Raw genomic sequence first — 25710 nt, 5'->3', positions numbered from 1 at the left:
AAGCTGTCAGTTCTTTAAAATATTAACAATATTAACAAAAAGTTAATTTCACACCTAGAATTTTCTCCCAAGTATATACCTAAGTGAAGTGACAACATACTTCGGTCATCCTAAATCAGGGACGCTCAAGTCCATCTTGAATAAGCTTTGAACTGCAACTTAGGTAAACTATATCCGTTCCCGCATTACCAGTAGAAAAGTAGTCTCTGCAGATGGTTTGAGGTGTCTTTTTGTTTTGTTTTGTTTTGTTTCCTGGGGATTTGGGTCGGCTGGCCAGCGACACTCCCATTCAGCGCTCACTGTCGCAAAACATTCCTTTTCCCTTCTGCCGTCAACCGAGGCGTAGCTTCGTTCCCAGAAGGCCTCAGAGCGCGACTAAAGAGCGTGACGGAGCGCTTTACGACAGTTGCTTTGTGGCAGTAACGGAGGATGAAGATGGCGGCCACCTTAGTAGCTGCTCGGGGAGCCGGGCTGGCACCAGCCTGGGGGCATGAGGCCATTACCCCCGACTGGGAAAACCGGGAAGTCTCCACCGGGGTGAGCAAGGACGCGGGGTTCAGGAGATGCTCACAAGGCTTGAAATGATGGAAGGATAAAACCTGGCTGGGTTGGGAGAACTGGGTGGAGCGGAGAGAGGTGATGTGCTTAAGCAGGGGGAGAGGTATCTTAAGGATGCTGGAGTGATGTGATGGGAGGTGGAAGGTAAGGCTGAAGCGTGTAATTCTGGAGTATGCAGGACGAAAGCTTAAGGCCAGGGTGGGCCTTTGAGAATTTGAGGATTGGAAATCTGGTATTCTGCGGCCCCCGTGAGGATTTAATAATGAGTTAGTGGCGCACGACATTCTCCTACTCTTGAGACTGAATATACAGATCATTGAGGTTTGCGAATGCTGTAGAATATGGAGGGGCTCCGATTCACCCCTTTCTCCTTTTTCCCAGACCACTATCATGGCCGTGCAATTCGATGGGGGCGTGGTTCTAGGAGCCGACTCCAGAACAACCACTGGGTGAGCTCAGGACAGATATATGAAAGGTCTTCCCAACTTTTCCTTCCTTCCTTCCTTGCTTCTCAGTCCATTCTTACCCTCCATGAACTGCTGTGGGAAAGGAGATTTTTCCCGTCCCTGGAGAAAAGGATTTGTTCCAGTGTCTACGACCTGGTAGTTCTCGTCATCTTTGGGGGTTTGCAAAAGCTTGTTCTCCAGCCTACTTCAGTTTAAATGGGAACTAATAGGAAATGCTGGAATTTCTGTTGAGGGAGTGGATAGTAAATGATGGAGGAGGGGAGACAGGCGGGGTCCTTCCCTCACTCTTCTGCCATCCTGCAGGTCCTACATCGCCAATCGAGTGACTGACAAGCTGACTCCTATTCACGACCGTATTTTCTGCTGCCGCTCAGGCTCAGCAGCTGATACCCAGGCAGTAGCTGATGCAGTCACATATCAGCTTGGTTTCCACAGGTACTTGTGGGGCAGGGAGGGAGCAAGTATCTGAAAGGAATTGGGGCCTGAGGAGCGAAAAGGACTCCCATGTCCTGACACCTGCTTCCCTGTGACTCCCTTCACCCACTAGCATTGAGCTGAATGAACCTCCGCTGGTGCACACGGCAGCCAGCCTCTTTAAGGAGATGTGTTACCGATACCGGGAAGACTTGATGGCAGGAATCATCGTTGCGGGCTGGGACCCCCAAGAAGGGGGGCAGGTCAGATACCACCACCCCCAGAGTCCTGGAGCCATGCCTTTAATTCTCTCCCCACTCCGGCTATTTTCTAGTTCTCTTTCCAATCTCTGCTTCTCTTACTCTTTAATTCTTCACATACCAATCCCACAATGGACAGGTGAACCCAGACGAGTTACAGGAAGGGTACACATGGTGACACCACTGTTCTCCCTCCTTCTGGCAGGTGTACTCAGTGCCCATGGGAGGTATGATGGTGAGACAGGCCTTTGCCATTGGCGGCTCTGGGAGCTCCTATATCTACGGCTATGTGGATGCTACCTACCGGGAAGGCATGACCAAGGAAGAGTGTCTGCAGTTCACTGCCAATGGTGAGAGCTTGAACTTCTGGGTCTGGAAGCATCAGTCACAGCCAAACCAGGTCAGCGGTTCTCTTTCCTTGCCATGATCCCAGCATCTGACTCAGACCCAACTTTCTTCTTTTCTCCACAGCTCTTGCTTTGGCCATGGAGCGGGACGGCTCCAGCGGAGGGGTGATCCGCTTAGCAGCCATTGCAGAATCAGGGGTCGAGCGACAGGTACTTTTGGGAGACCAGATTCCCAAATTCACCATTGCCACTTTACCTCCTCCCTGAATCTTGGGATTCTAAGCTACAATAAGAGACACCCCCTACTAATGCAAAATTCAATAAACAGTTTGTCAGTGAGAATCCGTGTGCTTTGGGGTTCTTTTCTTGACCTCAACCTGAACTTGTCTGGCTCACTCCTCTTTGTACAAACCACCGCCCTGAAGAAGCTGGAGGGGACCCTTCTCCAGGCCACCATCTCCCACACTATATTATAGCCAAGTTCCTGTGACACTAATGTGGCTGATGTGGGAGCTCCCCACAATCCACCCACTCCCCTTCCTTGTTCAGATCCAAGGTGGAACTCAGTTCTGATGGAGAAAGGAGTCACTTCCCCTCAGCCTGCCTCCTGCCTGAAATCATGGGAGGCTACTGGCCCTAAGGCCAGAGGACTCCACATCTCTGACCCAGGCTTGTGGTCCCCTCTCTTCAGGCTCACCTCTGTCACCTCCTCTTGTCAGAAGCAGCAGTCTTTGGCTTTTAGGAGGAAATGGTGGACTCTCAGATTGACATGAGTGGGAGAGGGTGGCCCCTGGGAGTACTGTGGGTCAGCCCCAGAAGCCACCATTCCCACAGGGAGTGTGATGGAAGCTCAGCCTTCAGCCCCTCAGATGGGACTGAGAGTGGACTCTGGCCCCTGCAAGGCTGTCCCCACAGCAGCCAGGGTCCTAAAGACCTCAGTGGTGTCCACTGACAGTGACTGACAGTCTTGTCCTAATATATGTTTTTCCAGTCTGTGGTCAAGGGAACAATGGAAGCCAAAGCCTCCTTCTAGAATGTGATCCTTCACTGGAGGATTTCGAAGGGGCTTCCTAAGACAGGTAGCAGGGAGAAGGATCTCTGACCCCAGACATGTGTACCTCAAACTTAAAATAACCAATGCAGAACTTTTTTTTTTTTTTTGCTTTTTTTTTAGGGTCACACTCGCAGCACATGGAGGTTCCCAGGCCAGGGGTCGAATTGGAGCTGTAGCCAATCGCCCAACACCCCAGCCACAGCAACGCCAGATCTGAGCCGCATCTGCAATCTACATCACAGTTCACAGTACCACTGGATCCTTAACCCACTGAGTGAGGCCAGGGATTGAACCCATGTCCTCGTGGATCCTAGTCGGGTTCATTTCCACTGTGCCACAACAGGAACTCCACCTATGCAGAACTTTTGATTTTCTGCAAAACCTGTTCTCTCGGTCCTCCCTATTTCAAGGCATCTCTTCTCCTGTGCTCCACACTCAGCCCATCAGCGCATCCTGAGAACGCTCCATCCCTCCACAGAAAGGCCTCTCCCGACCAACTGAATTTTAAGAACCACCGCCCTCCTCCACCCTGCTCTCACATTACCTGTTTCATCTTCCTCCTAGCAGTTCTTATCACTAGCTCATGTTATTGTCTGCCTCCCCTGCTAGAAAGTAAATTCAGTAAGAAAAGGGAATTTTTTTTTTTTTTTTTTGTCTTTTTGCCTTTCCTAGGGCCGCTCCCTTGGCATATGGAGATTCCCAGGCTGGGGGTCGAATCGAAGCTATAGCCGCCGGCCTACGCCAGAGCCACAGCAACGCAGGATCCGAGCCGCGTCTGCAACATACACCACAGCTCACGGCAACATTGGATCCTTAACCCACTGAGCAAGGCCAGGGACCGAACCCGCAACCTCATGGTTCCTAGTCGAATTCGTTAACCACTGAGCCACGATGGGAACTCCAAGAAGAGGGAATTCTTTGTGTTTGAGTCACTGATATATTCTCAGAGCCTGGCAGGGAGTGGACCCTCGATGTTTCCTGAATGAGTTCGCGCCCCACCCTGCCTGCTGTTGGGCCCACCCCCTCCCCCTCAACCTCTCCGGATTGCTCCTCTCACCTCACTCGACCCTGAGGCTTGACTTCAGCAAACCTACTTCCAGTGGGCACACCTGGGCCCTGCCTGAGCTCAGCTGCCTCCTGTTTGCCACACCTGCATCCCCACCCCGTCCTTGTGCTGCACTTCCCACCTCAGCCCCGTAACACAGCCCTGGTGTCGTGGTCCCCATCTGCTCCCTGCTCTCCAAACACACACAGCTACACACAACACTCAGCAACTCTGAATGTATTTAATAAGACCATGAGGAACTTGGGGGAGCTGGACGCTGGGGTCACCAAAGCCTCCTGGGAGTTCAGCCCCTGGTTGTCCCCTTCACATGGTGGAGTCGTTGGCCGATGCTATGTCATGCAGCTGGTGGCGGAAGGAGAGTCTGGCTTTCCTGCTGAAGTAGGCGCCAGGCCCGGGGGACGGTATCCCTCCCTCAGCTGTGACCGGGGCTGCAGCTGGGCTGGGATCTGGCTCCGGAGGGGCTGCTGGATCGAGGCCTAAACAGGAGATTGGAGGAGGAAGAAGGAAGTTGTGGGTCGGGAGGATGAAAGAGGCCGGGGAAGACATCTGGGGGCCTGGGGGGTGAGTGTCGCTAGCTGCAGCAGAGAGAGGGAGAGGGGACCTCAGCAAAAAGGCTGGCCCATGATCTGTGCACTTGCACAGGGGGCCACACTCCGAAGGGCCCCCATGCTTGGTGTACTGCTCTGCTGTCACTGTCTTGAAAGTCCTCTTAATTTTTTTTTTTTTTTTTTAACGGCCGCAACTGTGGCATATGGACATTCCTGGGCTAGGGGTCGAATCAGAGCTACAGCAGCCAGCCTTTGCCACAGCCACAGCAATGCCAGATGTGAGCCATATCTGTGAGCCTCCCACAGCTTAGGGCCACTCCAGATCCTTAATTCACTGAGCAAGGCCAGGGATGGAACTGGAATCCTCATTGACCACATCGGGTCCTTAACCCACTGAGCCACAAGAGGAACTTCTAGGATAACTTTTTTTTTTTTTGAAAGTACATAATTTTTTTTTTTTTTTTGCTTTTTAGGGCAGCACCCATAGCATATGGAGGTCTGGGGGTCTAATCAGAGCTGTAACTGCTGGCCTACACCACAGCCACAGCAACACCATATCTGAGCCATGCCTGCAACCTACCCCACAGCTTATGGCAACACCAGATCCTTAACCCACTAAGCAAGGCCAGGGATTGAACCTGCAATCTCATGGTTCCAAGTCGGATTCATTTCCACTGAGCCATGATGGGAACTCCTTCATAATTTTTAATAAGGGGACTCCCCTTCCCCATTTTGTACTGGGCCCTGCAAAGTGTTTAACTGGTCCTGTGGCCAAGTCAGAGATCCACCTCCCGCCCAGGGAGACATCTTTTTCCCTTCACTGGTTTGAGCATTTACCTTTCTCCCCAGTGTAGTTTGTCTGCCTGGCAGCCCCCCGCCATACCTCTCCCCCATACCTGCTCCTCTTTCAGTCCCCCGCTGTCTCCGGCACCCACACCATGGGAAACACCATGCCCCCTTCAGACCCATCGCAACAATGGAGGAGTCCAGGATGCTGTGAAGGCCAGGAGGGCCCCTGGAGGGGTGTGGTTTCCAAGCCCCTCCGCTGTGGGCAAAACTACCACTTAGCCTCAGACCGCCCGGTGATTACAGGCGCCAGGAGATGGAAGGGGAAGAAGAGGGAGGGGGGAGGGGGGAATCCCCCACTCAAACACCTCTCCTTTTGTGCCCCCTTATTTGGGGGTTGTCTCTGATGCCCATGGAGAAGCAGGGAGGAGACTGGGAGGGGTGGCGTGGTAGAAACAGAGATGCCAGGACAGACAGATGCAGTGAAAATTCATGGCAGCCATGCCAGCCATGCCAGACAACGTGATGCCAGGCTGGACCCTGCTGGGGAGTCATGTGTATTTCAGAATGAGATTCACTTGTATTTAGAATCCCTATGATGAAAAATTTTAAGAATAGCCTATTTTTTGCTTTTTTTTGGAGGGGGCCGCACCCATGGCATATGGAGGTTCCAGGCTGGGGGTCTAATCGGAACTGTAGCTGCCGGCCTATGCCACAGCCACAGCCAGGCAGGATCTGAGCCACATCTGCAACCTACACCACAGCTCACAGCAACGCTGAATCCCTAACCCACTGAGTGAGGCCAGGGATTGAACCCGCATCCTCATGAATGCTAGTCAGATTCCTTAACTGCAGAGCCACGACGGGAATGCCGAGAACAGTCTATTTTTTTAGAACAAGAAACTTTACTATTTATGAAGGTAGTTGTAAATAATTACGCTGTGCCAGGTAGATTCTAGGGACTTTGACACATTATCTTATTTAACCGTATCAGTGATCTTTTCAAGAAGTATTATTATCCTGATTGCACAGATGAGGAATCAGAGACACTGAGAGATTAGGTAACTTGCCCAAGGTCACACAGGCAGTTGTCAGAAGAGCAGGAACTCTCCTGCACCCTCATCAGTCTGACCGGAGTCCACGCCTGTTTACCCCACACTGAGCTTCGCAAGCATGTTCCGGGCAGGCATGGATGTCCTCAGCCAGCTGCGGGGCAGCCAGAGCCTGCCAACCAAGACTCTACATGCCCTCCCGTAGAGCTTCCTGGATGCAATCTTCTCCCTCCCTAAGGGTGTCAGGATGTGGGAAAGCTTGGAACCCCTGCTGACTCTGTCCTCAGGCCGGGGATTGAACTCACCCCACAGCAGTGACCCAAGCCACAGTAGTGACAACGCTGGATCCTTAACCTGCTGCACCACAAGAGAACTGTTTGTTTTTTTAAATTATCTTTATTGAAGCAAAGTACAATTTAATGCACACATCTTATGTACAGCTCTGTGAGTTTTGACAAGCGCATACACCCATGTAATCACCACCCAATCAAGATATAGGACATCTCCATTATCAAGTTCCTGTGTGCCCTTGACTGTCCCTCTTTTTCCCCACTCCCTGCCACAGGCAACTCCTGGTCTGACTGCCATCACTGTGGATTGGTTTTGCTATTCTAGAACTTTATATGCATGGAAGCATATAGTACTACTCTTTTGCGTCTGGCTTCTTGTAAGCACAATGGTTTTGAAATTCACGAGTTGTAGGTATTAACAGATTGTGTTTTTTGCAGTAACAACTTTATCGAGAAATAATTCATATTCCCTAAAATTCACTCTCTAAGGTCTACAATTCAGTGGTTTTTACTACATTCACAGAGGTGTTGAACCACTACAACTTTTTTTTTTTTTTTTTTCCTATTTTAGGGCGGCAGCCACAGCATATGAAGGTTCCTAGGCTGGGGTTTGAATCCGAGCTGTAGCTGCTGGCCTACACCACAGCCACAGCAACTCAGGATCCAAGCCGAATCTGCCTGGATCTACACCAAGCTCACACCAACACCAGATCCTTAACCCACTGAGCAAAGCCAGGGATCAAACTTTAGTCCTCATGGATTCTAGTCGGGTTTGCTAACCACTGAGCCATGAAGGGAACTCCAAAAGGCATCTTTTTTTTTTTTTTCCCCACTGTACAGCAAGAGGATCAAGTTATCCTTACATGTATACATTTTTTCCCCCACCCTTTGTTCTGTTGCAACATGAGTATCTAGACATAGTTCTCAATGCTACTCAGCAGGATCTCCTTGTAAATCTATTTTAAGTTGTATCTGATAACCCCAGGCTCCCGATCCCTCCCACTCCCTCCCTCTCCCATTGGGCAGCCACAAGTCTATTTTCCAAGTCCATGATTTTCTTTTCTGTGGAGATGTTCATTTGTGCTGGATATTAGATTCCAGTTATAAGTGATATCATATGGTATTTGTCTTTGTCTTTCTGGCTCATTTCACTCAGTATGAGAGTCTCTACTTCCATCCAAGTTGCTGCAAATGGCATTATGTCATTCTTTTTTATGGCTGAGTAGTATTCCATTGTGTATATATACCATATTTTCTTAATCCAATCATCTGTTGATGGACATTTGGGTTGTTTCCATATCTCTTCTCTTCCTATATGGATGTCTTTTATTTCTTTTGTTTGTCTAATTGCTGTGGCTAGGGGCATCTTTACTTTTTAAAAAAACAAGCCACATTCTGGGCGAAAATATTTGCAGTGTAAATGCCGGATGAATGATTTGCATCCAAAATATATAAATAACTCTGACAATAATAAGACAAATAATGTTTTTGTTGTTTTAAATCAGTGAGAGTTCCCATCCAAAATATATAAATAACTCTGACAATAATAAGACAAATAATGTTTTTGTTGTTGTTTTAAATCAGTGAGAGTTCTCATCATGGTGCAACAGAAGCGAATCTGACTAGTATCCATGAGGATTCAATTTCAATCCCTAGCCTCAATCAGTGGCTTGAGGATCTAGCATTGTCGTGAAACGTGCTGCAGGTCCCAGACTCGGCTCGGATCCCGTGTTGCTGTGGCTATGGCATAGGCTGACAGTTGCAGCTCTGATTCGACCCCTAGCCTGGGAACTTACATATGTTGAGGGTGCGGCCCTAAAAAGCAAAAAAAAAAAAAAAATCGGGGCAAGAATTGAACACTTAACAAAAGAGATACAAATGGTCAATAAGCACCCAAAACATGGTCAATCATTAATCAGGGAAACACTAACTACAACGAGGTACTATTTTACACTAATTAGCATGGGTAACACTAAAAAGATTAAAAATATCAAATATTGATCATGCAGCCTAACAGCTGGAACCAGCATACATAGATTCTGGAAACTTAAAACAAAACAACCATTTGAAAAACAGTTTGGCAATCCCCCCATTTTAAAATATTTCATTTATTTGAAAAGTTATTTTCTTTTGGAGTTCTTTTGTGACACAGCAGGTTAAGGATCTGGCATTGTCATTGCAGGGGCTTGGGTAACTTCGTGGTGTGGGTTCGACCCCTGGCTCAGGAACTTCCACAGGCCACTGAGGGCATGTCTTTTATGCCTTTTCTAGGGCTGTTCCCTCGGCACATGGAAGTTCCCAGGCTAAGGGTCTAATCAGAGCTGTAGTGGCCAGCCTATGCCACAGCCACAGCAATGCCACATCTGAGCTGCATCTTCGACCTACACCACAGCTCACTGCAATGCCGGATTCTTACCCCACAAGCAGGGCCAGAGATCGAACCTGCAACCTCATGGTTCCCAGTCAGATTCGTTAACCACTGTGCCACAATGGGAACTCCAAAAAAAAGTGCTTATTTATTTATTTATTTTGTCTTTTTGCTATTTCTTGGGCCGCTCCCGCGGCATACGATGATTCCCAGGCTACGGGTCGAATCGGAGCTGTAGCCACCGCCCTATGCCAGAGCCACAGCAACTCGGGATCCGAGCCGCATCTGCGACCTACACCACAGTTCACGGCAATGCCAGATCCTTAACCCACTGAGCAAGGGCAGGGACCGAACCCGCAACCTCATGGTTCCTAGTCGGATTCGTTAACCACTGCGCCACGACAGGAACTCCAAAAAGTGCTTTTTAATGGCGACTTAAAAATAGCCCTGGAGTTCCTAGTTGTGGCTCAGTGGTAACAAACCCAACTAGTATCCATGGGGACTCAGGTTCAATCCCTGGCCCCCTCTCAGTGGGTTAAGGATCCAGCATTGCCATGAGCTGCAGCAAAGGTCACAGACCTGGCTCAGATCCTGTGTTGCTGCAGCTGTGGTGTAGGCCCACAGCAACAGTTCTGATTAGACCCCCAGCCTGGGAACTTCCACATGTCATGGGTACAGCCCTAGAAAAAAAAAAAAATAGTCTTCGTTTGACACTTTCTTCACTGTCTCTATATTTTAAATGTGTACAATTAGGAATCAAATGAGTTTCGCCATTTCTTAAAAAGTTAAAATACAATTACATGACCCAGCAACTCCTCTCCTAGCTATTTACCCAAGAGAAATGAAGACATATCTACACAAAGACTTACCCAGGAATGTTTATAACAGCTGTAGTCATATAGACAAAAACTAGATACAACCCAAATGTCTATCAAGAAATATCCATCAACCCATTCCTCCATCCAGAAGAGATAAATCTACTTTTTAAAAAATGAAATATTTTGTCTTTTGTAACCTGAAAAATAGCCTGTTTTCCTGTTTGCTCTTCGGTAAGTTCCAGAAGAGCAGGTGCTGTGATAGTCTTGTTCACTATTGTACGCCCAGTGTCTGGCGCAGAGCAAGCGTGCAATAAGGAATGAATGAAAGAAAACTTGGGTACGTTAATGAACTAGTGGCCACCAGTCCTCAAGGCTTCCATCATTCCTTCCATCTGCAAATGCCAGCTGGGCCGGCCCGGGCATTTCTCCGGTCGCTTCTGCAAAGTGAGTCCGGCCAGAGGCCCAGGCGGGATGGGCGGCCGGAGGGGACCCCGGGGGCCCGCGCCCGCGCGGAGGAGGGTGCGCAGCGCCGAGCGCCCACAGGGCTGCGGCCCGGCACGTGCAGATCGACGGCGCGGGACAGCCGGGTGGACAGAGCCGCGCGGATGCTCGGAGCCTGCTGCGCGATCCCGAGGCGCAGAGGGCGGCCCCCAGTCCCCGGTAGCGCGCAAGGACGCCGGGGCGGGCCGAGGGCGGCGGGGGCGGGACAGGCCGGACGAGAATCCCGCGGAGGTGAGGCCGGAGGCCGGCCCGCCCCCGGGGGCAGGCCCTGAGCGCCCGCCCCGCCCCGGCCCGCTGGGGTGTGGGTTCCCGCTCCGGCTCTGCACCGCTCCCTCTGCTTGCGAAGCCGCGCCCTCGCCGGCTCCGGCTGCCCGGGTGAGGGGACCTGGGAGGGGGCGCCGCGGAGGTCCCGGGCCCGGGAAACAGGGCGGGAACGGGAGTGGGTCCTGGCTTCGGGGCCTCCGGACTCAGCCCCATGCTCAGATTTCGGGGTTTCCCTCCCGGGCGGGGACGCGTAACTTCCTCATTCCCGCCTGGACCCCTTCTTCCAGCTGGCTTGGCCTGGCTGGAATCCCGGCGGTTCCGGGCCCTTTGCAACCCCCGGGGTCCCTCCCCTGGCTTCTGCTGTGCCTTCCTTCGGGGCCTGGCCGGGTGTTCCTCGGCACGCTGGTTAGGGGACTGGAGGCGGAGCTCAGGGATTCTGGATGAAGGATCGAGATAAGGGATGGAGATTAGATGCGTTGCAGACCGATGGGCCATTATCAGGGAGAGGATGGGTGTCAGCGGGAGCCGGGTGGGGGGAAATGAGGGACCGACGGGAGACGGAGGACCGTGAGATGGGATGGGAGACAGGGTTCTGCAGAGCAGATCGCCTTCCCGAAGCTTCCCCGTATTCCTAGGATGGCGGCGACCCCCGAGAGCCTCTTCCCGTCTGGGGATGACCTGGACTCGAGCCAGTTACAGATGGAGCGGGATGAGATGGACACTCTGAGGGAGGGAGAGGACCCAGGTACACCCCGACGACAGCCCCGGAGGAGAGGAGGAGGAGGGCGCTGAGACCTCCTGGGGTCCACATTCTTCTGCTTTCTTTCCTGCCAGCTGACCGGATGCACCCCTTTCTGGCCATCTACGACCTCCAGCCCCTGAAAATGCACCCCCTGGTGTTTGCCCCTGGGGTCCCTGTCATAGCCCAGGTGGTGGGCACTGAAAGATACACCAGTGGATCCAAGGTGGCTGGAGGGGGCAGGGGAGGGCTGGTCGGAGTGGGGGGCTGCCACCCATCCAGGGAATGAGCATTCAGTTCCTCACCCCCCCCCCAGGTGGGAACCTGCACCCTCTATTCTGTCCGCTTGACTCACGGCGACTTTACCTGGACAACCAAGAAGAAGTTCCGTCATTTTCAAGAGCTGCATCGGGACCTCCTGAGACACAAAGTCTTGATGAGTCTGCTCCCACTGGCTCGGTGAGGGGGGACCAGACTGCCTCCTGGGAAGGGCAGGTGCCCCTCACCTCGGGCAGCCCGGGCTGCCAGCCCCCAGCCCCCGTCACTGCCTTCTGCCTGCCTCATCCCCAGGCCACAACCATTTTTTTTCCCCAGCTACTTTCCTCCCCCACCTCTGGCCCCTGGGTCCCCTCCTTTGACCCGGGTCACCAGGAAACCTTCCCTGTTCAGCTCACCCTGTCCATGGTTCTGGGCCAACATCCCAGCTGGGCTGGATGCCCGAAATGCCCTTGGCAGCCTCCTGAACCTTTTTCTGCCTCCCTTCTCAGGGTAGGGGGCATTCCTTCTGCCGGCCTCTAGGCCTCCCCCTGAACCCCCTCTCCAGGGCTTCAGGGACCCAGGCACCCAGCTCCCCACTCTCATCGCGCCATCCTTTCCACAGCTTTGCCGTTGCCTATTCTCCAGACCGAGAGGTGGCTGCCAGAGAGATGCCCTCTTTACCCCGAGCAGGTCCTGAGGGCTCCACCAGACATGCATCCAGCAAACAGGTGGGACTGGACAGGAGGTCCTCTGGGAAGGCGTTTGGGGTGCAAATGGTCCTGGTCCCATCCGTCTCTGTCTCCCATCCCTACTTCAGAAATACCTGGAGAATTACCTCAACTGCCTCCTGACCATGTCTTTCTACCGCAACTACCACGCCATGGTGAGGTCCAGGGGCTGGGGGGCTGGGTCTTTTGAGATGGCACGGGATGACGGGGACCAGGGTCGGTTGGGTTTGAGGGGCTGACGATGAGTGTCTCCTCCGAGCCTTTTTCTTCCGCTGCAGACAGAGTTTCTGGAAGTCAGCCAGCTGTCCTTTATCCCAGACCTTGGATCCAAAGGACTGTGAGTCTGACACCCCTTCCCCAGCCGCCTCTGGATGGATCCCTCCTGGCCTGAGAATAGGGTAGACTGGGGGTCTGGATCCCCCCATTCAGCATCTCTTCCGGGTCTTCCCCGCAGGGAGGGGGTGATCCGGAAGCGCTCAGGCGGCCACCGCGTTCCTGGCCTCACCTGCTGTGGCCGAGACCAAGTTTGTTACCGCTGGTCCAAGAGGTGAGGCCTGAGCAGAGCAGCTGGGCCGTGGGTGGGGGTGGTGGAAGGGGTCCCAAGAACACGGAGGAATGGTCGGAGCTCTTCCGCTCCAGGTGGCTGGTGGTGAAGGACTCCTTCCTGCTGTACATGTGCCTCGAGACCGGCGCCATCTCCTTTGTTCAGCTCTTCGACCCTGGCTTTGAGGTGCAGGTGGGGAAAAGGAGCACGGAGGCACGGCACGGGGTCCGGATCGATACCTCTCACAGGTATGGCCCCCCCTGGTGTGGACAGAAACCTGCTGAGTGAAGAGCCAGCCTGGGGCCCTAAGGCCATGATTCGGAACCAGAGAAAGGTTCTAGCTGGACACTCAGGACTGCTCCTAGAGGCTGGACCCAGAGAAAGGGGGTTCAGTGTAAGCTTGCAGGAGGGACTCTTGGTGTAAAAGAAAGGGCACTCGGGGAGTTTCCATTGTGGCTCAGCCAGTTACGAACCCGAACCCGACTGGCATCCATGAGGATGAGTGTTCGATCCCTGGCCTCACTTAGTGGGTTAAGCATCCGGGGTTGCCGTGAGCTACAGTGTAGGTCACAGACGTGGCTCAGATCTGGCATTGCTGTGGCTGTGGTGTAGGCTGGTGGCCTTCAAAAGCTTAAAAAAAAAAAGAGAGAGAGAGAGAGAGCGGAAAAAAAAGAAACAAAGAAAGAAAGGGCACTCCCTTCCTTCATTTATTCATTCACCAAACCTGAGTGGCTGGCACAAAATTAAGTGCCAGAGACCCAGCTGGGAATACGGCAGATCTATGCCCTGTTCCTGTGGAGTCAGGCAGGGACTAAGGGAGGAGGTGGGGAAGAGGTAATAGCTAAAGGGGGGATTGGGGGCCTGGCCAGAGCCATGGAGGGTGAGGGTTGTGGTCCGTCTCATTGTCCAGGTCCCTGATTCTCAAGTGCAGTAGCTACCGGCAGGCACGGTGGTGGGCCCAGGAGATCACTGAGCTGGCCCAGGGCCCCGGCAGAGACTTCATCCAGCTACACCGACATGAGAGCTACGCTCCACCCCGGCCTGGGACCCTGGCCCGGTGGTGAGACACTGACATCCTTTCTGAACTTCTCTGTGGCCTTTTGGAGCCCTTTGGTGTTCTCTGAGTCCTGGATCCTTTTTATCTCCTGTAACCCCTTCTGACCTGAATAACCTTCCCCTTTGACTTCTCAAATCTCCCTGACCCCTGACCTCTTTAACCACGCTGACCTTTCTGAACCCCACCCTTGGTCATCTCTGACCTCTCTGACCTCCTGTGACCTTTTTTTAAAAAATTACTTTTATTATCTTTATTGTTGTACAGCCAGCATCACAACCCAATTTTAGACCACTTGCATCACAAACCCCCAGTCCAGCCCTCCCTTCCCCTCATCTGTCCACTTTGATAACCATAAGTTTTTCAAAGTCTTTGAGTCTGTTTCTGTTCTGCAAATAAATTCGTTTGTATCCTTTTGTTAGATTCCACATATAAGTGATAATCATATGATGTTTGTCTTTCACTGTCTGACTAACTTCAGTTAGTTGACAATTTCTAGGTCCATCCATGTTGGCTGTAAACACCATTATTTCATTATTTTTTATGGCTGAGTAATATTTCATTGTATATATGTACCACATCTTCTTTATCCACTCCTCTGGTGATGATGGACATTTAGGTTGCTTCCATGTCTTGGCTATTGTGACTAGTGCTGCAGTGAACATGGGGGTGGATATATCTTTTCAAGTCATGATTTTCTCCAGATAGATGCCCAGGAGTGAGATTGCTGGATCATATGGTAGTTCTTTTTTTTTTTTTTTTTTTTGTCTTTTTAGGGCTGCACCCATGGCATATGGAAGTTCCCAGGCTAAGGGTCTAATTGGAACTGTAGCTGCCAGCCTACACCACAGCCACAGCAACACCAGATCTGAGCCGCTTCTGACACCCACACCACAGCTCATGGCAACACCAGACCCCTAACCCACTGAGCGAGGCCAGAGATTGAACCCGCAACCTCATCGTTCCTAGTCGGATTTGTTTCCACTGCACCACGCGGGGAATTGAGTTCTATTTTAGTTTTTTGAGGAAGCTTCACACTGTCTTCCATAGCAGTTGCATCAATTTACGTTCCCACCAACAGTATAAGAGGGTTCCCTTTTCTCTAAACCCTCTCCAGCCTTTATTGTTTGTAGCTTTTTTTCGTTTTTTTTTTTTTTTTTTTTTTTCTTTTTTTAGGGCCGCATCCACAGCGCATGGAAGTTCCAGTCAAGGGGTTGAATTGGAGCCACAGCTGCCAGCCTACTTCACAGCGTACGGCAATGCTGGATCCTTAACTACGGAGTGAGGCCAGGGATTGAACCTGCAACATCATGGTTACTAGTTGGATTCGTTTACGCAGCGCCACGTTGGGAACTCCCTATTGTTTGTAGACTTTTTTGATGATGGCCATTCTGGCCGGTGTAAGGTGGCACCTCACAGTAGTTTTGATTTGTCCTGTGACTTTTTAACCTCCTTTGACCACGCTGATCTTCTCTGTTCTCAAAGATCTCAAATCTGCCTGATCTATTCGCCATTTATTAAACACTTTCTAAGCACCAGCTATGTGCCAGGTCGAGCGGCAGGGCTAAGATGCAGTAGGTGAGTCAATCACAAAACAATGGGAATTTGCCATGCTGGTGGTAGATACAGGGTACCAAGCCAAGAGGAGGAGTATCTGCCCAGGCAGAGCATGCCAGGACTGGATTCCAGAAGGCAGTAACCCTGAGGTTCACCTTAGCAAGATAAAGAAGATGGAGAAGGGCAGTCAGCAGCTAGAAATAATCTGGGGTATTTGGGAACCACAAAGACTGTTGTCGTAGCGCTAGGAGCAGTGACCAGAGAAGCGTCTGGAGGTCAGCAGGGCTGATCACTGCCTCTCCTGCTAAGCTGAAGAAGTTAACCTTTGTCTTAGGCAGAGGGGAGTCATGGATACTGTTTTTTTCTTGGAGGTGGTGTTGAGATGTTTGTTTGTTTGTTTATGTGTTTGGACATGCCTGCGGCATGTAGAAATTCCCAGCTGGGGGATCGAACCCTTGCCGCAGCAGTAACCAGAGCCACAGCGTGACAATACCAGAGCCTTAACCTGCTGCACCACCGGGAACCAAGAGATTTATTTTTAAACATAAGAACTGATCATAGCTGGTACTCATGCAGCACTCAATATGAGCCAGAAACTGTTCTGAGGTTTTTATATTTGTGAACTTAATGAATCCTCACAACAACCCCAAGAGGAGGTACAGTTGTTATCACCCCTCTACAGATGAGAAAACTGAGGAGTCCTGTTGTGGCTTAGAGGGTTAAGAACTTGCCTGGTATCCAGGAGAACACAGGTTTGATCCCTGGCGTGGCTAAGTGGGCTGAGGATCCAGTGTTGTCAGGAACTGTGGTGTAGGTCACAAACTCGGGATGGATCTGGCTTTGTGGCGGTGTGGCTGTGGCCAGCAGCTGCAGCTCTGATTTGCCCCCTAGCCTGGGAACCTCCATATGCCATGGGTGCAGCCCTAAAAAGACAAAAGAGAAAAGAAAAAGAAAATATCGCTTATGTGGGTAATCTTAAAAAAGGACACAAGGAACCTCTTCGCAGAACAGATACTGACTCACGGACTTTGAAAAACTTATGGTTTCCAAATGAGACGGGTGGGGAGGGGGTGGGGGGGATGGAAATGCTATAAAATTGGATTGTGATGATCGCTGTACAACTATAAATGTAATCAAATTCATTGAGTTGGGAGTTCCCTTTGTGGCTCAGCGGTTAACAAATCTGACTAGGATCCATGAGGACTTGCTCAGTGGGTTAAGGATCAGGCATTGCCAAGGCTGTGGTGTAGCCCGGCGGCTACAACTCTGATTGGACCCCTAGCCTGGGATCTTCCATATGCCACGAGAGCAGCCCTAAAAAGCAAGAAAAAAAAATTCATTGAGTTAAAAAAATTTTTTAAAGAAAACTGAGCCAAGGGGGAGTTAAGTTAAGGTCACACACATTGTAACAGTGGAACCAGGATTAAAATCCAGACAATCTGGGTAAAGACCCTGCTCTTAACCAGCGTATGGGATTGTTAGTTCTTAAAAGTCAAACAATACAGAAACACATTAAGTGGAAAATTAAAATTCATTCCACAAGCCTTTACCCCCCCAGCAGTTACTTCTTCCCTACACCCCCTCCCAACAATCCCATTTCTCCCCAAAAGTAATCCTGGCAATAGTTTGATATTTGTTCTCTGAGATCTTCACTTGCATATTTCCGCATGCTCATGCATGCATGTTAGTTTTTGTTTTAACATAAATGAGATCATGTACTCTCTTCTGTTTTATTTTTTTCACTTAATGCATGTGTTAGAGATTAGGTATTTACATTATTTCTCACTTTCTCTCTTATAAATGATGCTGCACTGAACACAGTTTTTCTAAGTGTTTAATAGAATGTCTTCCTAGATATAGAATTACTAAGTACATTTAATGGTATTGGGGGCATGTGCATTTAATAGTCTGATAGGTAGTGCCAAATTGTTCTCTCAAAAGGGTATAAAACCAAAGTATAGTCTCACAGTCTGTGAGAGTGCTCACTTCCTCATATGCTAATATTGAATGTTAGCTGCAGTTTGAAATTTTGGAAATCTAGTGAATTTTAAAAGTGTTGTTTTATTTTAATATCAATTTCCTTGTTTGGTGATGAAATTGAACATCTTTTCCTATGATTGGCTATTTTAATTTCCCTGTGAACCGTCAGTTCTTATTCTTTGTCCAGTTGGCTTATATGTCTTTTCATTGTTGTTTTCTTGGAACTCTTTATATATGATGTATTAATTCTCCCAATCTTCAGTCATTTTCTTTAGTGTATTGTATCTGTTGTGATTTGTAATTTTATATTTAGCTCATACTGGCAAATCTATCCCACTTTGATAGATCTGATACCGTCTGACACCTCTCTGATCACTCTTGGTCTTTGACCCTGCTGTCACCTCTGACCCATGACTGTCCTCCGGTCTTCGCTCTCCAGAGCTTTCTGGCTTCTGACTCCTCTGACCTCCTTGGCTTGGCCTCCCCCCCAGGTTTGTGAATGGGGCAGGTTACTTTGCTGCTGTGGCTGATGCCATCCTGCGAGCTCAAGAAGAGATTTTCATCACAGACTGGTGGTGAGTGGGGGGAAAGCCCGAGCAAGCCGGGGTAGGATAGGGCCGGTGACAGATCCGCTCATGGGTCCGAAAAAGAGGGAAGGGGAGGAGTGACTATTGTTGGGAGCTTAGCTTGCCCTCACCCCCTGCCCTGAATCCCAGGTTGAGTCCTGAGATTTACCTGAAGCGTCCAGCCCATTCTGATGACTGGAGACTGGACATTATGCTCAAGAAGAAGGCGGTGAGGAGAGTGGTCAGGTTGGAGGGAAGGTGTGGTGAGGGGCTGCCTGTGGGTGGAGACTGATCAGAGGGGGTTGCACATGGGGAAGGTAGGGAATCTGAAACTTGAGGAGGCGGAAATGTGCCCATCCTGGCTCAGTGTCTGGCAGACACCATCTCTTCCTCTTCCCTAAGAGCAACTGACACCTCCCTGTTCTTGCCCCTCCTCTACCTGGTATAGACTTCCCTCCTGGTACCCAAACATCTATTGTGTTACCTGGGGGGGTACATGTCTGTCTCTCTCCCTGGGCTGATGGATATCACTAGCTCCAATCCAAGGCACAGTATGTCTGCTATGTTGCAGGCATCCATAGATGTTGACGGATGGGAGGAAGGATTCGCAGGTGATGGAGAGAGGATGGAAAGGGAGAGAGATGGAAGGATAAGAGGTTGGGACGGTGGATCAATAGCAGAGTAGGTGGCTAGATGGATGAATGATAGACGGTAGATAAGGGAGGAGTAAATTGTTGGGAAGATGGATGAAAATCATTCTAGGTAGCTGGGTGGATAGGTGGATGGACGAGTGGGTAAGCCGATGGATGGTATTCCATCGAAGTTGGCTGTAAGCATGACAGCAGGCTGTAAGGGGCAGGGCACTGAGGATCCCCAGGCGCCGTGGAAGAACATACAGGAATCCTGAGGGTGGGGAAGGGTTTGGGAGGGTGGACACCAGTCATTCCGAGAGGCATCAGGATCTGATTCCCTCACTGACCACCAGGAGGAGGGTGTCCAGGTATCCGTACTGCTGTTCAAGGAAGTGGAGTTGGCCTTGGGCATCAACAGTGGCTATAGCAAGAGGGCTCTGATGCTGCTGCACCCCAACATAAAGGTGACTCATGGCCCTCAGAGACCCCTCCCCTACAGCCCCCCCCGTCACACTTCCCCTCCCCTCAGTCTGCCCCTTCCCTGGATGGCTCATCCTTCCACTCTTCCTTCGCACACACCTCCTCTGCCTTCTTCCACCCCACCACCCATACCTGGTCTAGGTGATGCGCCACCCAGACCAGGTGACATTGTGGGCCCATCATGAGAAGCTCCTGGTGGTGGACCAAGTAGTGGCCTTCTTGGGGGGGCTGGACCTCGCCTATGGCCGCTGGGATGACCTACACTACAGACTGACCGACCTTGGGGACTCCTCGGAGTCAACTGCTCCCAAGGTAACCCCTCCAAGGCCTTCCTGGGCTCCCCCAGTCCCAGCTAACCCTAAACCTACACCCCACCCCTTCCTGGCTTCAGCCTTTCCCCTCAATCATTCCAAGCCCACTCTCAGGGTTCCTTGGCCTTTCTGGGACCCCCAAGCACCTGCTTTGCAGATACTATGACCCAGTCCCCTCCCCATTTCCAGCCACCCCCCCCCCCGTTCCTCTAGGGACTTCAAATGCAGCTGAAGGGGAGGGCCCGGGAATCAAAGCCTCTGCTTCCTTCTTACTCGCTGTGTCTCTCTGTCTCCCAGTCTTCCAGTGCTCCTTTCTTCTCTCTGGCCTGGCTCTGCATGGCCCCATGACTTCTCCCTGCCCTGGGCTTGGGTGTGTTCCCCCTACAGCCTCCCACCTCGAGCTCAGACTCTGCAGACACCCCAGACCTCTCCCATAACCAACTCTTCTGGCTGGGCAAGGACTACAGCAATCTTATCACTAAGGACTGGGTGCAGCTGGATCGGCCTTTTGAAGGTAGGGGTCCCTCTCCAAAGCCCCCGAGGGCTGGGACTGAGGATGGGCTGAGCTGGGTCCAGGGTAATGCAGCCTCCCCTCTGGTGAGCACCTCCTCCTCCCTGCCCCGAGTGTCCCCAAGAGACCATCCCTGGCCCCTCTGCTGACTCTCCCGGGACCCTCAGATTTCATTGACAGGGAGACCACACCCCGGATGCCATGGCGGGACGTCGGAGTGGTAGTCCATGGTCCACCTGCCCGGGACCTTGCCCGGCACTTTATCCAGCGCTGGAATTTCACCAAGGTGCTGGCTCCCTCCTGTGGGGGCGGAGGTTGGGAGGGAGCCAAAGGTAGCTTGTCACCTCCGCTGACCCTGCCATCCCTCCGCTGCAGACTACAAAGGCCAAGTACAAGACACCCATGTACCCCTACCTGCTGCCCAAGTCTATCAGCACCGCAAACCAGCTCCCTTTCGTGCTGCCGGGAGGGCAGTGCGCCACCGTGCAGGTGAGGCTCCGACTTCAGCCCGCTGCCCCAGCCCCCTCTCCCTGACCCGAGAGCCCCCCCGCAGAGCCCTCCTCTCCCGGGGTCACCCACCACGTCGTATTCCCCGTCCCCGCAGGTCTTGCGGTCGGTGGACCGCTGGTCAGCGGGCACTTTGGAGGCCTCCATCCTCAATGGCTACCTGCACACCATCAGGGAGAGCCAGCACTTCCTCTACATTGAGGTCTGACGGGGTGAGGGTGGGGCCGAGAACAGAGGGGACGTCCCAGGAGGGAGACTTAGACTGTCGGTGGGACCAGTCCTTGAGGAAGCCTGGGGCCGGGGGCCTGCAGCCTAGGCGTGGGAAAGGCAGCGGGGAGCGGAGGGCAGGCGCCAGGACCAGACTGCTGAGGTTCTCCCTTGGGTTCCTGCCCCAGAATCAGTTCTTCATTAGCTGCTCAGATGGGCGGACGGTTCTGAACAAGGTGGGCGATGAGATTGTGGACCGAATCCTAAAGGCGCACAAGTAAGGTGGAGCCTGGGGGTGGGCGTGGCCTACCCTGACAGGAGGGGTGGAGCTTGCGGGGAGGCGGGCACGGATCACAACTCTGACTCCACCCCTCCCCAGGCAGGGGCAGTGCTTCCGCGTCTACGTGCTTTTGCCCCTGCTCCCAGGGTTTGAGGGCGACATCTCCACAGGTGGTGGTAACTCCATCCAGGCCATTCTGCACTTTACCTACAGGTGACCCCCGCATCCCGCCACACGCCGCCCTCCACAGTCCCATCCTACTTGTGCCCCTATCCTGGCTCCCCTCCTGCTGGACTTTCGAGGTCCACCTTTCCCCTTAAAGCCCCCATCCGCTCCCCCAGTCTCGACCTCCGTCACCTATTCTTTTCCCTCAGGACCCTGTGTCGTGGGGAGTATTCAGTCCTCCATCGCCTCAAAGCAGCTAGTGAGTGCTGGGGGTTGGGGGTTCAAGGCCTGGATCCCCGGGGGAGGGGGCGATGGAAGAGCTGGAGACCCCGGGGGCAGAGGGAAGGAGGTTGCCCCTCATGCAGGGAGAAGTATATAGACTGGGCTCTCGAGGGCTTCTGAAGTGAGGAGGTGGATGGTACAGGGCTCCACCTGCACCCCGGGGGCACCTCTCACCTCCCCCCTCCCCCCATCTCTCACAGTGGGGACAGCATGGCGGGACTATATTTCCATCTGTGGGCTTCGCACACATGGAGAGCTGGGCGGGCACCCAGTCTCAGAGCTCATCTATATCCACAGCAAGATGCTCATTGCGGATGACCGGAGAGTCATCATTGGTCAGTGCTGGATCTGGGGCCCCCCGCAGCAAGCGGAGGCTGGGGAGAAGTGGAGCAGGGCCCTGCCAGGGGCAACGGGATGGAGTCGGGGGATGGAGACAGCAGCTGAGGCCTAATTAGGAATGGGGGGTGGGGCAAAAGAAGGCATGTTGGGCATTCCCTTGTGGTGCAATGGGATCGGTGGCCTCTCTGAAGTGCTGGGACTCAGGTTCGATCCCTGGCCTGGCATAGTGGGTTAAGTATCCCTAGCAGCTGTAGCTGCAGAGGTCACAACTGTGGCTTGGATCTGATCCCTGGCCTGGGAACTCCACATGCCACGGGGCAGCCAAAAAAGAAAAAAAGAAAAGAAGGCTCGGAGTTCCCATCATGCCTCAGCAGTAGTGAACCCAACTAGCATCCATGAGGATGTGGGTTCAATCCCTGGCCTCGCTCAGTGGGTTAAGGATCCAGCATTGCCATGAGCTGTGGTGTAGGCCACAGACACTGCTCGGACCCCCTGTTGTTGTGACTGTGGCTGTGGCCGGCAGCTATAGCTCCGATTCAACCCCTAGCCTGAGAACTTCCATATGCCGAGGGTGTGGCCCTAAAAAGACAAAAAAGAAAAAGAAAAGAAGAAGAAGAAGGCTGGTGCTGGGGTAGAGGTGATGGGGTGGGGGTGGGGGGTCCCCATGGGCTCAGGAGGACACAGAGTATCCTGCACCCACCCCAGGCTCAGCAAACATCAATGACCGGAGCTTGCTGGGGAAGAGAGACAGTGAGCTGGCCGTGCTGATCGAGGACACGGAGATGGAGCCATCTCTCATGGACGGAGCGGAATATCAGGCGGGCAGGTTTGCCTTGAGTTTGCGGAAGCACTGCTTCAGGTAGAGCCGGGCGGGGGTGCTGCAAGGGGATGAGGGGAGGTGGCAAGCGGGGAGAGTCTGCCTCTTGAGCAGGTGTGAGGATTGCTTGGAGGCAGTGCTGGATTTCCCAAGAGGCAGGCTAATCCAGTTTAGGACAACAGAAAAGCAGGGATACCAAAAAAGGAGAAACAATCAACTACATTCTAAGAAAAGTAAACTTTTTTTTTTGGTCTTTTGTCTTTTTAGAGCCATACCCATGGCATAGGGAGGTTCCCAGGCTAGGGGTCGAATCAGAGCTACAGCCGCCAGCCTACCCCACAGCCACAGAAACTTGAGGTCTGAGCCGCGTTTGCAACCTACACCACATCTCACAGCAAGGCCAGATCCTTAACCCTGTGAGCGGGGCCGGGGATCAAACCTGCGTCCTCATGGATCCTAGTCGGGTTCATTAACTGCCAAGCCAAGAAGGGAACTCCAAAAATATCAGTAGTTTTTAAAGCATTAAAATAGTCACCAAAGTAGAGACAAATTCAAGTTTGGTCAGACTGGTTTACACTTCCTTTACTGTTCAGCATTGTGTCGATTTTGAATGACCTGGGGAGGGACATCATACCTTTTCCGGTAGTCGGGTTCTCGAAGGATCTTAATCTAGCCCCACTTTCTCCCGCAGCGCAATTCTGGGGGCAGATGCCCGACCGGACCTGGATCTCCGAGACCCTGTCTGTGATGACTTCTTCCAGCTGTGGCAAGACATAGCCGAGAGCAATGCCAATATCTATGAGCAGGTGGGGGCAGAGGGGGCTGGCGGGGGCAGGAGCGGCAGGGGGAGTTCATGGTTGATCCTGTCCAGGGTGGGGCAGAGGAGAGTCACCACACACAGCCCATCTCAGAAGAGGATGAGGATCTGGGGACACATCATGGGCTTCAGTGGCTCAGGATCACTGGCGGCAGGGGGGGATATGGCGTAGGGAGTCGGGGCATTCAGCCCAGTTGGGCTTGAACCCTTGGCAGAGTCTCCCCAAGCTTTATTGGCTCCCATGCTCCCCACCCACAGATCTTCCGCTGCCTGCCATCCAACGCCACACGCTCCCTGCGGGCGCTCCGGGAGTACGTGGCCGTGGAGCCCCTGGCCACGGTCAGCCCTCCTTTGGCCCGGTCTGAACTCACCCAGGTCCAGGGCCACCTGGTCCACTTCCCGCTCAAGTTCTTGGAGGAGGAGTCTCTGCTGCCCCCCCGGGGGAGCAAGGAGGGCATGATCCCTTTAGAAGTGTGGACATAGCCATGGCTCTGGCCCGGGAGAAGCCACCAGTCCCTGGGCTCCATGGCATCTGGCTCCCTGCCCCCTGCCCCTCAGGACTGAGGGCAGTGCTTTTGAGACCTGGGGGAGGCAGGTCCCTGGCGGGGACTAGAGATGTCGCAGAGGACCCTTTTCGAGAGGCAGCCAAAGAGGAGACTCCCACCCCCCGGGCTGGGGGGCAGAAGAGGGTCCCGGAGAAGTTCACTCTCCTCGATGGATGCCCAGTTCGAACCACTGCTGCAAAGGAGAAGCATGACTCCTGCCTGGATGCCTGGGGCCTGCCTCCTACTCCTGGAGCAGCAGGCTGTGCCCTGGGCCTTCCCATCTCTCCCTCCGTCCTCTGTCCTCCAGCCCTAGAACCCCCTCCGTGCCCCAGGGCCTCTCCCCGTTCATTATTGCCAAGGTGGAGGAAAGGATGGAGCCACTCCTGGCTTCAGCCCCCAAGGGTGGGGAGGGTTGCCGGTGGAGGGGGGCATGCACACTAACCCCCTCCACAGCTGCTACAGACACTAACTTTGTATCAGTTCAATAAGCAAGCGTTTCATAAATAAAAGCATAGAAAATGTCTCTGCCTCTTTCTTGTCTCACTCAGCTGCCCACCCCTCTACCTGCCCCAGGTCCACACACAGCAGCCCAGGCCCTTCACCCGCTCTCCGCCCCAATCCTTTCTTCTTTCTGCATTTTCTCTTTGTGTGTGTGTATTTGGGTGTCTTTAGGGCCGCATCTGCGGCATATGGAGGTTCCCAGACCAGGGGTCCATTCAGAGCTGCAGCTGCTGGCCTACCCCACACAGCATCACTGCATCCAAGCCGTGTCTGTGACCTACACCACAGCTCACAGCAACGCCGGATCCTCAACCCACCAAGAGATGGGATCAAACCCGTGTCCTCATGGATGCTAGTCAGGTTTGTTAACCGCTGAGCCGTGACATGAAATGGACTGCACTTTCATCTCCAGTCCATTTGTTTGTGGCTTCGGGAACTCCGTCACCAGGTGCTGGGAGGACAAGGGCTGCCTCGGGAGAAGGAAGGGCGAGGCCAAACCAGGACACCTGGAGGACAGTGGAGCCGATAGAGCAGCTGCAGGTGAGGGAGGCGCACAGGGAAGGGCCGGGAGGGGCTGCCTCTTGTTCCTTAAGTGACAGCACAGCACAGGGAGAGGCTTAGGGAGACCCCTGGAGAGGGGGTGAGGATCTAGGCTTGAAGTCAGAAAGAGCTGGGCCCAAATCCTGGACTCATCATTTACTTATTACCTAGGTAACCCTGTCAAGTCTCATCACTTCTCTGGGCCTCAGTGGTCCCACCTGGGACATGGGAACAATACTTGACTGGCTTGTTGTAAAGATTCAGTCATTGACTTAAATATTTCTCAAGCACCTGTTCTTTGCCAGACACCATTCTAGACTCACAGTAGTGAGTACAACAAAGTCCCCTGTGGGACAAGCACGTGTGTCCTGGAGCTTCACTGATACAGCAGTCCCCAGCCACATGTGGCTATTTACATTTAAATTAATTACAACTGAAATGGGGAAAGAGGGAGTTCCTATGGTGGCTCAGCAGTAACAGTCCCAACCAGTATCCATGAGGATGCAGACTTAATCCCTGGCCCCCCTCAGTGGGTTAAGGATCTGGTGTTGCTGCGA

The 25710-nt window shown here is 52.6% G+C and overlaps 2 protein-coding genes across 3 annotated transcripts; both read left to right on the top strand.

The window, feature by feature from the left end:
• On the top strand, positions 382–2537 carry PSMB6 (proteasome subunit beta 6). Of its 2 annotated transcripts, NM_001144926.2 has the most exons (6): positions 405–537; positions 940–1007; positions 1329–1460; positions 1573–1702; positions 1905–2049; positions 2171–2388. In NM_001144926.2, exons 1-6 carry the CDS (start codon positions 430–432, stop codon positions 2311–2313), a joined length of 726 nt encoding a protein of 241 aa, NP_001138398.2. In that variant the 5' UTR covers positions 405–429; the 3' UTR covers positions 2314–2388. The 2 variants fall into 2 exon arrangements, with proteins under 2 accessions (XP_020921914.1, NP_001138398.2); XM_021066255.1 differs by having other exon boundaries at positions 382–537; positions 1573–2049; positions 2171–2537.
• Positions 10742–24633, top strand: PLD2 (phospholipase D2). The gene is made up of 25 exons (XM_021067789.1): positions 10742–10904; positions 11429–11538; positions 11628–11758; positions 11849–11991; positions 12413–12518; positions 12608–12673; positions 12797–12855; positions 12973–13065; positions 13158–13310; positions 13973–14122; positions 18145–18228; positions 18370–18448; positions 19205–19315; positions 19473–19643; positions 20030–20156; positions 20321–20439; positions 20529–20642; positions 20758–20862; positions 21056–21144; positions 21247–21360; positions 21522–21571; positions 21795–21929; positions 22639–22792; positions 23442–23556; positions 23826–24633. Exons 2-25 carry the CDS (start codon positions 11430–11432, stop codon positions 24048–24050), a joined length of 2802 nt encoding a protein of 933 aa, XP_020923448.1. The 5' UTR covers positions 10742–10904; position 11429; the 3' UTR covers positions 24051–24633.

This window comes from Sus scrofa, chromosome 12 (assembly GCF_000003025.6).
Source record: "Sus scrofa isolate TJ Tabasco breed Duroc chromosome 12, Sscrofa11.1, whole genome shotgun sequence".
In the NCBI taxonomy this organism is placed as follows: domain Eukaryota; kingdom Metazoa; phylum Chordata; class Mammalia; order Artiodactyla; family Suidae; genus Sus; species Sus scrofa.
The sequence above is the reverse complement of the archived record's forward strand: the minus strand, read 5'-3'. Positions and strand labels throughout refer to the sequence as shown.

What these genes read in the sequence shown, in the direction of transcription:
- PSMB6 (XM_021066255.1), top strand. Translation starts at nt 430, where the DNA reads ATGAAGATGGCGGCCACCTTAGTAGCTGCTCGGGGAGCCGGGCTGGCA. An exon ending in ACCGGGAAGTCTCCACCGGG is followed by an intron (nt 538 to 939) that starts GTGAGCAAGGAC and finishes CCTTTTTCCCAG; the next exon opens with ACCACTATCATGGCCGTGCA. An exon ending in GACTCCAGAACAACCACTGG is followed by an intron (nt 1,008 to 1,328) that starts GTGAGCTCAGGA and finishes GCCATCCTGCAG; the next exon opens with GTCCTACATCGCCAATCGAG.
- PLD2 (XM_021067789.1), top strand. Translation starts at nt 11,430, where the DNA reads ATGGCGGCGACCCCCGAGAGCCTCTTCCCGTCTGGGGATGACCTGGAC. An exon ending in AGTCTGCTCCCACTGGCTCG is followed by an intron (nt 11,992 to 12,412) that starts GTGAGGGGGGAC and finishes TCCTTTCCACAG; the next exon opens with CTTTGCCGTTGCCTATTCTC. An exon ending in TGCTGCACCCCAACATAAAG is followed by an intron (nt 19,316 to 19,472) that starts GTGACTCATGGC and finishes TACCTGGTCTAG; the next exon opens with GTGATGCGCCACCCAGACCA.